Below are 12,361 nucleotides of genomic sequence, written 5' to 3'. Positions count from 1 at the left end.
GCTCTTTTACCCATCTGCCTTCTCATGGATGACACAAGAAGTCCCTCACAAGATGCCAGCACCTTGGTATTGGACTTCCCTGCCTCCAGAACTGTGAGAAATACATTCATTTGCTTTATAAATTACCAAGTTTGTGATATTCTGTTATAGCAATACAAAATGGACTAAGACAATGGCCCTAATCTCTCCACCCGGCATGGGTTTCTAAGAGGGCTTCACAGAATGTATGCTTTCCAAGAAATATACCATAAGTTGAAAAACCACTGCTTTACCTTAATGCTATGATAACCTTTTAAGTAAAAAAATCTTAAAGCATGTTGACTTTAATTAGTCGTATATGCTAATTTTGTGAAAGCGAATCTGAGGATAGATTTTGGTTGTGGACTAGACAGAAGAACATAAGGCTATTGGGTTTGATGGCATGGTTGGGGAATAGGACCAAGGGGGACTCCACTGAAGTGTAGAAAGACCCCAAACAGAGAGACTACCCATTGACTTTCTATTTCCTTCTCCATTCACTTTGGCCTTTCATTTTTGACCACTGAATTAGAAGATCTATTTTAGCCCAGGTAAGAACATTACATTAAATAATGGCTGCCATGTTTTCAAGTCTGAAACAGATCAGGAAAGTTTTATTTTTAGACAGTGGATTAGGTTCATATTTCACAAGAAAACAGATTTGCAATTTAATGTGAATAGCTTACAGTACCTGGAATATGCATGCATTGTGTTTGGCTTTGGGAGAATACAAAGATAAGTAAGACATATACCTGTACTAAGAAGCTTATAGCATATTATGATAAATAAGAAAATATACCAATAACTGTAGTAAAAGGGAGGATATTTGTGCTAATTCTTGAGGATAGGAACTGTATCATAATGGTGCTATATTTCTAATACCTATCACCAAGCCTCGCACAGATTAGGTATGAAACCTGTCTGTTAATTGTTAAAGAGAAAGTGCTTTGAAAGATGTCATAAAACTACCTTGTTCAACTTGGTAGCTACTGGCCACAAGTGGCTATTTAAATTAATTTAAATTTAATAAAATTAACATTTTACTTTTTTATTCACTGGCCACATTCAAGTACTTAATAGCCACATGTGGCTAGCGTCTGCTGTATTGAACAATGTAGATGAGTATAAAACATCAAAGAAAATTCTATGGCACAGAATTGACAGAGAAGATCAAAAGCAGGATGGTACCAAAGTTACCCATTTGGCATGACAGGAAAGGCAGAAAATAGCATTTGAGGTGAGCCTTGATGAATGGGTATGATTTTTAACAAGTGAAAATAAAAGAACAATATTCTAGAGAAAGCAAACAGCAGGGAGAAAGGAGAGCTAAGGAGAACAGGTGTCAAAGTTATCCCACATGGCTCGATCTTGTAGAGGACAGAAGTGGAGAGAAGATAAAGTAGTGGGTTGGGTCTGTTACTCCTAACCTTATTCTATTTCTCTCTTTTCTTTTTTTGCGCCATAGTCAAGGCCACGGGTATCAGGCCTGCTTTAAAGCTGGAGATGCTTAAATGGCCTCCAGACTAACACTGGTGCTGATTCCATTAGGAATACACATCAACATCCTTCTTCTTAATCTAAGCCTTAGGTCGTACTTCAGTTCTTCTACCTAGACATCTACTTTAAATCCAGTCCCCGGCTATGCCCAGTGTATCTGGGTGGACGTCCCCTTTGGGCATTGCTCTAAGTCCTTTCTCAGTTCTCTTCCAGCTACTGGCTTTACTCTTGACAATCTTTATGTGCTCACATTCCATAAAAGCCCTGTCCCCACACCCTAAACAAGCAGATCTTCCTAGTGCCAAATGTTTGTGCAGACATCCGGGTGTAATTCACCCACATGCTAAAATATCCTGATATTTCATTTTGCTCACTCCTATGTAGAGATCGCTTTCACCCTTGGGAACTGTGCCTTTTCTATGAGCATCTACATCTGGATTTTTTCTCCCAGCGCCCACCCTATTCAGATGGCAGCCTGATATGGTTCGGTTCTGTGTCCCCACGCAAATCTCATCTTGAATTTTAATCCCCACTGTCGGGGAAGGGACCTGGTGGCAGGTGATTGGATCATGCATGCTGTTCTTGTGATAGCGAGGGAGTTCTCACAAGATCTAATGGTTTAAAAATGGCAGTTTCCCCTGCACGTTCTCTCTCTCCTGCTGTCAGGTAAGGAAGACATGCCTTGCTTCCCCTTCACCTTCTGCCATGATTGTAAGTTTCCTGAAGCCTCCCAGTTATGTGGAACTGTGAGTCTGTGGTAGGCCAGGTTTCTATAAGAGTTGAACAGACAGGCCTCCATAACAACTGTTCCAGCACTGATTGAGTGGTTATGTTAAATATTAAAAGCTGATAGAGTCAGTGCCCTTACACAAAGGCTGTAATGTAACAAAAGCCCACCAAGAGTTTTGACCAGGCCTTTCCTAGGCCTTGAAGCACAAGATAATGAAGGAATTCTTAACAGGATCTGTTTAGGATTAAACAGATTTTACTGGGGGTCTGAAGAAACTCCTCAGGTCTCTGCAGACAACTGGGGATCTGAAGGAACTCCCCAAACCTCCATGATTTAGCAGGAGACAAGATAAGAGTTATCATCCCAGGACCTGGACCCATTTAGATTAAGTAAATTTACTGAGGCCCCAGAGGAAGGTCTTCAGGACTCAGATCTTAGTTATAGATTTAGATTAAAGGAAGTTAATCATTTATATATTTAGATGAAAGCACTTACACGTAGGCATGTAGCTTAGAAGATATTATAAGCTCTGGAAAACTTAGTAATTTTGAGTTGGTCTGGCAGTAATTTTCAGGCCTTCTCCCTGTTACTGGTTACAGAAATAAACTCCCTTTTCTCCCAGTTCATCTGCATCTGGTTATTGGGCCACAAGAATAAGCAGCCCGACCCTTGGTTTGGTCCAGGAACAAGTCAAGTAAACCTCCTTTCTTTATAAATTACGCAGTCTCGGCTAGTATCTTTATAGCAGTGTGAAAATGGACTAATACACAGCTCCTTCCTGATAACCCCAGCCTGCTAAAATAAAGGCTACACCTGTCCAAATTTGAAATCTATGACACAGGCCCTTAGTGGAGACCCTTATATGCCAAAGCCAAAGTCTTACTTAATTTAGTAAGGAAAGTCACGAGAAATGTTGGAACAAGCAGTCCCACACAATCAGGGTTATAGATTAAATTGATACCGTGTGTAGAATGGACTGGAGAGTTTTATTTGGGTAGAAGATAATCCTAATTTATTTACCCTTCCCACATGCATTCCATTCCATCTTCATAATCAGCTTGGTTGGTCATATTTTCCACAATCTTCTGAAGTTCTAGAGTCAAAACTTGGATGGTGTATTCCTAACAGGATCTATCCAGTAACAACCATTTTATTTTATTTTATTTTATTTATTTATTTATTTTGAGACGGAGTTTCGCTCTTGTTACCCAGGCTGGAGTGCAATGGCGCGATCTCGGCTCACCGCAACCTCCGCCTCCTGGGTTCAGGCAATTCTCCTGTCTCAGCCTCCTGAGTAGCTGGGATTACAGGCATGCGCCACCATGCCCAGCTAATTTTTTGTATTTTTAGTAGAGACGGGGTTTCACCATGTTGACCAGGATGGTCTTGATCTCTTGACCTCGTGATCCACCCACCTCGGCCTCCCAAAGTGCTGGGATTACAGGCTTGAGCCACCGCACCCGGCGTAACAACCATTTTAGACTATTAAGCACTACAGTCATCCTTACCTGAGTCTCAATATTGTAGGAAATTTGGCACATTATTCTTTTTTGTGTGTGTGTTTTTCTCATTTTCTAATGCTCTTTATTTGATTAAAGAATTTGCCTTCTTTGTATACACTGGAATGCTATATTCCCTATGTATTTTACAGGGTTACAAAATGTCTCTAATTTTAAATATTACCCCAAAGTAATATCAGAAAAAAAAATTGAAATTAAACTTTACTTTTAAAAAATCATATGGACAAGCAACTTTCAAACAAAATTGGATTAGTAGGATTTCTTGCCTACTTAGCTACATGACAGACTTCTTGTCCCAGGCCCCTTTCTCAGAAAAACCTCATGTGGAAACCAGGCTAAAGATAAGAATTCTTCCCTGTTGCAGTTAGGGGAAAGGGAAAGGCTAGAAACTTCTTTGGCAAGCAATTCCATACACAGCCATTTATGTATGAGTGCTCTGCTTCAAGTATAGTACACTCTTTGCAGGGAAGGCCAGATGTTGTTCAGAGTGGGAGTGGTACTTTTCAAACAGCTAAAAGTGCAGAAGTCATCTAGTCATCTGTCTCTTCCCACTGCCCTTGCCTGCAGCCTTGCAGTAACTTTTCACCTACCTATGGACTGCAATACTGGCTTTTAAGCCAAGGCTGAGCTGGCTGATGCTGTAGTCTCCATTGAAAAGGTAATAGATGAGATGGAACTGAGAAACCTCCACTACATGATAACACTCAAAAGTCTTAGGGGGAAGAGAAGGAAGGATTTCAGAGATGGGGACAGATAGACTAGTGGGAAATGCTGGGATGACTGGAAGGAAATGGGATATACATGAGTAATCTGTACATACCAATATAATCAGTTGCCTCCTGAAATCCAACAATCGAATGGTGAAATGGAGCCTCCTTGATAGTTTAGGGCCAACAGAATTGGCACAAAAACTCGATGAACCCACAGCCTTCGAAATCATAACCTCGTTTCTGTTAGAAAGGAGAGGACTAATGACAGAGAGCAGTCTGGAAGAGGGAGGTGGTGAAACTGAGGAATGTGAATGGATTAGAAAGACTGTGGCTATCATGTTTTTGCTTAAGTACCTAAAATGTGGAGAACTGAAAATTTGAGCAGCAACAGCAACAGACTTGATTACATGTGGATGTGAAATCCCTAACTGGACAGACATAACCATTGTTTTAGACATCTTGAAGAGGGATTGTGCCATTTGAAAAGTGCTTCCCAGCTATCTTTAATACTGACACAAGTGGGATTCATGGTACTGTTCTAAACTGGAAGGACAGACCCTGAAAGGAAAACAACTTGGCAAAGAGATGAAGGAATGAATGGATAGGGGAAAGGGACGGAAGACATCCTTATCTTTTAACTTCTAGGGCCCATACCCCTCAAACAGCTCACCTGAATAGTCCAAAAATCAAGAATGGGTTAGATATACTTGTTCTAGGAGTGCCAAATAAATACAATGCCTGTAAACACATGATCCCAGTGGCACATTCTACTCTACAGCCAATCTGCCCTCACTGTCCTGATTTGCTTGGAACTGCTGTAGCTTTCCAATACTGCAGGAACGTTCTTAGTCCCAGGCAAACTGGAATAATTGGTCACCCTACTCTGGGCAAACCAAAATGGTTGGTAACTCTACATCTGAAGGACCTAGAAGCTAATAAATGGCCAGGACTTTCTTGTATGGTTGGGAGTTCACATGCTTTACAATTGCTCAGTGAAATGATGGCAGCTACTTGTGTGACCAATGGCCAGAATTAGGATAAAATATATAGTCATCAACATGAGCCCAGCCCTAGGCAGGGCTCACCCTCTCACCTAGGCCTCATTAGCGCCACACCAGGTTACTCACCTGGGCTTCTTAACACTTTCACCTGAACCTGAAAACGATGCATCTGTAATTTACTGAGTGAGAATAAGGTTGCCTTACCTCCCTAGGAGTCACATTTTAAAAAATAACAGTCCTATATTCAACAATAATTTTTAATTATATTTTTACAGTAAGGGACACTGCACAATAAAACATTTAAAAATCAGCCAGGTACAGTGGCTCATGCCTGTAATCCCAGCACTTTAGGAAGCCAAGGCAGGATTGCTTGAGCCCAGGAGTTTGAGACCAGCCTGGGCAACACAATAAGATCCTGTCTCTATTTTTAAAATAAACAAACAGGCAGGGTGCAGTGGCTCACCCGTGTATCCAAAATTTGGGGAGGCCAACACAGGTGGATCACCTGAGGTCAGGAGTTTGAGACCAGCCTGGCCAACATGGTGAAACCCCATCTGTACTAAAAACACAAATAATTAGCCAGGCATGGTGGCAGGTGCCTGTAATCCCAGCTACTTGTGAGGCTGAGGGAGGAAAATGGCTTGAACCTGGGAGGTGGAGGTTGCAGTGAGCCAAGGTCACACCATTGCACTCCAGCATGGGCGATAAGAGTGAGACTCCATCACAAAAAAATTAAAAAACAAAGCCTTCTGAAAATCTACTTTCCCATCTTACTGTCTATATATAACTTGCATGCAAAAAATGTTCCTTCTAATATCTCTCCTTTGGCTCTGCCAACCCAACCCATGTGAGCTACTTTTCGCTACCACTCCCAGCATACTCCCCACAACATACTCATATACATTACTGATTACATCACAAATTACACCACATGACTACAATAAATTTTATCAACATTTAAAAATACAGCATCAGAATACAAGACAATACTTATTTATATTTTAATTTATGCTTATACTTGGTGACCAGATGACACAAGCTTTAAAGATTAAAAATAAAACAAAACACTTACCTTCCAGAAAAGTCTTTTCAGAATGAAGTTTTTCTGCGCTGCTACTTTAAGTTCCATAATTAAAGAAAGTATCCTCCTCAAAGAATTGTCTTTAAGAAAAAGCTCAGATTTAAGTTGACTGAAGTGCTTAATTTTCTCCTCAGACCTACAGAAACACAAGAAAATTTTCCAGGTAAAAAATGTTCTCCTGTGTCCAGTCAATGAGTCGATCTTATTAACCCAAAAACGAAGCATTCTGAAAAAAATGGTCTCTTTTCTAGTGGTGATGCTGGAGGGAGACCGATCATTATGAATTCAATGATAGCAAGCAGAGAGGCAAGGAACATGATGATCATGAGCATGAAGACTGAGGTCAGAATCCTAGACCTGCTGCTACTCGGTTAGGTCATTATCATGAGCAAGTTACATAGCTTTTCCATGCCTCCATTTCCTCCTGTGTAAAATAGGAATAATGATAGTACCTACCCAAATATGTTGGGGTATTTTTGTTTGTTTTGTTTGTTGGTTTGTTTGTTTTTTGAGCTGGTGTCTCACTCTGTCACCCAGGCTGAAGTGCAGTGGGGTGATCTTGGCTCATCACAACCTCCACCTCCTGAGTTCAAGTGATTCTCCTGCCTCAGCCACCTACATACATAGCTGGGATTACAGGCATGCACCACCACGCCCGGGTAATTTTTTGTATTTTTAGTAGAGATAAGGTTTCACTCTGTTGGCTAGGCTGGTCGAACTCCTGACCTCAGGTGATCCACCCACCTCGGCCTCCCAAAGTGCTGCCATTACAGGTGTGAGCCACTGCACCTGGCCAAATGCGCTGTTTTGATACTTTAGTTAATGCATGTCCTTCATATACACTAAGTGTTTGATAAATGGTCTCATAAAACAGGAATAAGTTTGAGATCCTGCTTTCCTATCCACATCTAATTACCATCATATTTCATTTTAAAAATAACTATAAAATCCTTCTATTCTCTGAGAACTCCAACAACAGAAATGTAGTTTTTACAAAAGAGCTTAGAAAAGCAAAAGCTCAGATAAGATACAATATCAGCAGAATTATTTTGAAATTGATTTTCCTGTTTTTTCATTCATAGTCAGCAATTTGCTAAGATCCACAATAAAAATAAACTGTTTTAAATCCTTTGCCAACTAGGATAATAGATAGTAATGCCAAACTAATTTTTTTATGGCCAAAAAAATTTTCACAGAAAATAGCACACTAACCTCTTCAGACTAAAAATCAATTCATACATAAATTGAGGTCTCATATACAACATAAATTCAAGTTAGAGTACATATTCTATATTACTGCAGATAAGTTATGAATAATAACAATTTCTTTGAGGATTCAGAAAATATTTGCTTATACATAGATAACAAACTTCATTTGACTAATTTAAATAAGAAGTCGAATGCCAGAAGACTCCATGATTCAACTTAGGAATAAGAGGAAAATCTATAATAATGTTAACAGATACTCTATTTTCATCAGGTAGAAAACATAAATTCGGCCAGGCGCAGTGGCTCACGTCTGTAATCTCAGCACTTTGGGAGGCCGAGGCAGGCAGATCACGAGGTCAGGAGTTCGAGACCAGGCTGACCAAAATGGTAAAACCCTGAGTCTACTAAAAATACAAAAATTAGCTGGGCATGGTAGCACACAGCTGTAATCCTAGCTACTCAGGAGGCTGAGGCAGGAGAATTGCTGGAACCTGGGAGGTGGAGGCTACAGTGAGCCGAGATCGTGCCACTGCACTCCAGCCTGGGCAGCAAAACAAGACTCCATCTCAAAAAATGAAAAGAAAGAAAGAGAGAAAGTGAGAAAGAGAAAGAGAGATAGAAAGAAAGAAAGAAAAGGAAGGAAAGAAGGAGAGAGAGAGAGAAAAAGAAAGAGAGAAAGAAAGAAAAGAAAAAGGAAGGAAGGAAGGAAGAAAGGAAGGAAGGAAGGAAAGAGAGAGAAAACATTAATTCAGCAAAATAATGTTGCAGGAAGATTTTGGGTTTGCTTGTTTGTTTTGAAACAGTTGCTTCTTATGCCTCCCAAGTAGCTGGGACTACAAGTGCGTACACACCATGCCCAGATAATTTTTTTACTTTTAGTAGTGACAAGATTATGCCATGTTGGCCAGGCTGGTCTCAAACTCCTGACCTCAAGTGATGTGCCCACCTTGGCCTCTGAAAGTGCTGGAATTATAAGGATGAGCCACTTCACCCAGCCATAGGAAAGATACTTAATCTAATAAGCTCTATTTTCCCTGTATTTTTTCATCTTTCCAGACATTTACTATAAATAATACCTCAAATTTGCAAAATGCTGGAAAGGCTCTTCCTATATTATCTCAGAAGCGCTGTGTATGATTTTCACAATGGTCAAGCTGCAGAACTGTCCCATCTGTGACACAGTTTCTAAATTGAAAACCTAGGGGATATTTATTCCTTTTAAATTGAAGATGCCTTACAGATAGAGACTATCTCTTGTGTATCATGGCATCCTTCACAGTGCATTTGAAATCACTGCATTTTAAGTATGTTGCCTTCAGGAATTAACTTTGTAAGAAATATGCTTTTCCTGAGTCAAGAGAATGGTAGAACTCATCCTTCTTGCCTTCAGGAATAAATTTCAAGCCACACATACACAAAATTTGAGTCTGTTTATCATACAATTAGTTTTAAAACCACTATAAGTAAAACACTAAAATGAAAACTGATACTTTTTTTAAAGTAAACATATGAAAACCTGTAGAAATTTTAAGCTATCCATAGAACCTTTTAAAAAAGACACTTTGGGAGGCCTAAGTGGGCAGATCACCTGAGGTTGGGAGTTCGAAACCAGTCTGACCAACATGGAGAAACGCTGTCTCTACTAAAAATACAAAAAATTAGCTGGGCATGGTGGCACATGCCTGTAATCCTAGTCTAGAACTCCTGACCTTAGGTGATCCACCCACCTTGGCCTCTCAAAGTGCTAGGATTATAGGTGAGAACTACTGCACCCAGCCTCATTTCTTATTTTTTTCTGATACTCAAGTTGTCCCATCTTTGACTACTGGGAGCTCCTTCATGTGGGTTCCCGTGCCCTTTACTTAGGGCCCTGTCCTTTCTTTCTGGAACAAACTGTTTCAGACTTATTTTGTGTATGTCCTGCCCCAGATCTAGAATGTCCTCTAAGGAACGTTGGTTCCTTTTAGTGGGGAATGAATATACATCTTTTAAAATTAACTCACTCTCAGCTCATTTACATGACTCTCCAATATACCTCACTATCAGAAATGTCACAAAATTTGCCCATGACCTGCATAACATCAAAATTGCTAACACTGTCAATTCACGGAGTGCTTACTATGTGCAAAGCACTGTTTTCAGTAAGAAAAAGACCAAGAGTAACAAGACATAGTCCTTGCCTTCCAGGGGCTCACAATCTAATGAAAGAGAGATTCACATCACAAGTAAGTACTACAATATACAGCCTACCTGTGATCAGAACATAGCAGAATTCTGAAGTCTGGATAAAATGCAAACTCCTTAGCCTTCCATATAGGTCCTTTTATGATCTGTTCGCAGTCTCTATCTTATTTATGCATTCATTCTAGGGTCCCTGCCTTTAAGGAATGTAATGCATAATAGGGCATCAAATACTGAACAAGCAATCATAATACAGACTTGTAAGTGCTACAGGATGTGTGAGCAGGCCTGGTGTGGTGGCTCACACCTGCAATCCCAGCACTTTGGGAGGCTGAGGCTCAAGGATGATGAGGTCAGGAGTTTCAGACCAGCCTGGCCAACATGGTGAAACCCCGTCTCTACCAAAAATACAAAAATTAGCTGGGCATGGTGGTGGATGCCTATAATCCCAGCTATTTGGGAGGCTGAGGCAGGAGAATTGCTTGAACCCAGGAGGCAGAGGTTACAGTGAGCCAAGATCATGCCACTGCACTCCAGCCTGAGCAAGAGAGCAAGACTCCATCTAAAAAATAAAAATAAAAAAATATGTGAGCATAGGACATTATGGAGGAGTCCCTCCTAACTTAGTTCTAGAATATCAAGAAAGATTTTCAGAGAAAATGGTAAATAAGCTGAGACTTGATGAGTTGGAAGTTATTCAGGAAGACAAAGATGAGTAGAGTAGTGTTACAGAACAGGGGCCATTACGATAGGCCCCAGAGGGAAGAGAACAGGGAGCTTTCTGAGAATTGTGAAAAGTTCATTTGGAGCAGGAGCTTAGGGAAGGAGCAAGGATGAACACATCAGTTGAGGACAGAAAGATAAAAGAGATGTCATACATATTTTTGTACACTGTTTAGACTTTCATCTAAGGACAATGGGAAGCCATTCAAAGGCTTCCTGGGAGGAGCTACATGATCAGATTTGTGTTTCAGAAAGATTCCTCTCCTGTAGTGGAGAATGGGCCTGGAGAGGAGCAAGAGTGAAGGCAGAGAGATTAGCTAGGAAAACACTGTAGGAACCCAGAACCGAGATAATGGAGCCTGAGCAAGTGGCCATGGAAAGAAGAGGATGTTATCCAGAGATACTAAAGGCACAATAAATAAGGCATGCTGTGACTGACTGGATGCGGGAAACGAAGGGGAGAGAGGAGGCAAGGGTGACATCTAGGACTCTTGCTTAGGTGATCTGGGCATAATGACACCATTCCCTGTGTTAGGAAACACAGAAGGAAAGTCAGGTTCCATAGGGAAGATGCTGAGTTCTCTTCTGAATATGTTGACTTTAAGGTTCCTGTGAGACAAACAAAAGATATCCAGTGGATAGTTGTGTTTGTGGACCTAACCATCAGGGCAGGCAGATGAGGTAGAGGTATAATTGTGATAGCCACACATACAACAGTTAGGAGAGGCAAAGAGGGCCAGGCATGGTGGCTCACACCTGTAATCCCAGCATTTTGGGAGGCTGAGTAGGGTGGCTCACCTGAGATCAGACCAATCTAACCGACCTGGCTAAAGTGGCAAAACTCCTGTCTCTACTAAAAAATACAAAAATTAGCTGGGTGTGGTGGTGGGTGCTTGGAGTCCTAGCTACTCAGGAGGCTGAGGCAGGAGAATCTCTTGAGCCCAGGAGGTGGAGGTTGCAGTGAGCCGAGATTTTGCCACTGCACTCCAGCCTGGGTGACAGAGCACAACTCAGTCTCAAAAAAAAAAGGGAGAGGCAAAGAGGAAAGAAAAATCCCCCTGCAACTCTATCATATATCATCACTTCTTACCTATATGGCTTTTGAATTCTAATAGCAGGACTGAACTCACTAACGTAGAGGGGATCTTGTAAAAGGGTAGCTTTCTGAAAGAGGAAAAAGTGGAAACTGTTAGAATTTTTATTTGCTGATAATCAATTACCCCTATCTTTAGTCAATATTATATATCTATTCTTTAATCCCCCCTATAGTACATGATTTGTTTATAAAACTCATTCTGGCCAGGCTCGGTGGCTCATGTGGATAATTATAAAATGCTGTTTTTCTAAGTTTGTTAGTTAAAACAAACAATATGTTATGGAGGGGGATTATAATATAAGCAGTAGTAAAATATGTGACAACAATAGCACAAAGAAAGGGCCAAGATATAAATAGAATTGTACTGTGTTGCTAGGTACTTACATTATCCATGAGGTAGTACAATATTAATTCAATATAGACTGTGATAGGTTAATATTAATTCCTAGGAAAAGAAGCCTCCCAGCACTTTGGGAGGCTAAGACGGGTGGATCCTGAGGTCAAGAGATCAAGACTAGGCCGGGCGCGGTGGCTCACGCTTGTAATCCCAGCACTTTGGGAGGCCGAGGCGGGTGGATCACGAGGTCAAGAGATC

At 40.8% G+C, this 12,361-nt stretch overlaps 1 protein-coding gene across 1 annotated transcript in view; it reads right to left on the bottom strand.

The window, feature by feature from the left end:
- The window catches only part of CUNH12orf56 (chromosome unknown C12orf56 homolog), a 124,105-nt gene that overhangs the window by 32,881 nt on the left and 78,863 nt on the right, over window positions 1–12,361 (bottom strand). The window contains exons 4-5 of the mRNA XM_037730971.1: window positions 11,761–11,834; window positions 6,549–6,693 (exon numbers count right to left, since the gene is read on the bottom strand). Coding sequence (XP_037586899.1) covers window positions 6,549–6,693; window positions 11,761–11,834 — 219 coding nt within the window. The remainder of the gene's footprint in view (window positions 1–6,548; window positions 6,694–11,760; window positions 11,835–12,361) is intronic.

This window comes from Cebus imitator, unplaced genomic scaffold (assembly GCF_001604975.1).
Source record: "Cebus imitator isolate Cc_AM_T3 unplaced genomic scaffold, Cebus_imitator-1.0 Scaffold372, whole genome shotgun sequence".
In the NCBI taxonomy this organism is placed as follows: Eukaryota; Metazoa; Chordata; class Mammalia; order Primates; family Cebidae; genus Cebus; species Cebus imitator.
This window is presented reverse-complemented; position numbering and strand designations above follow the sequence as displayed.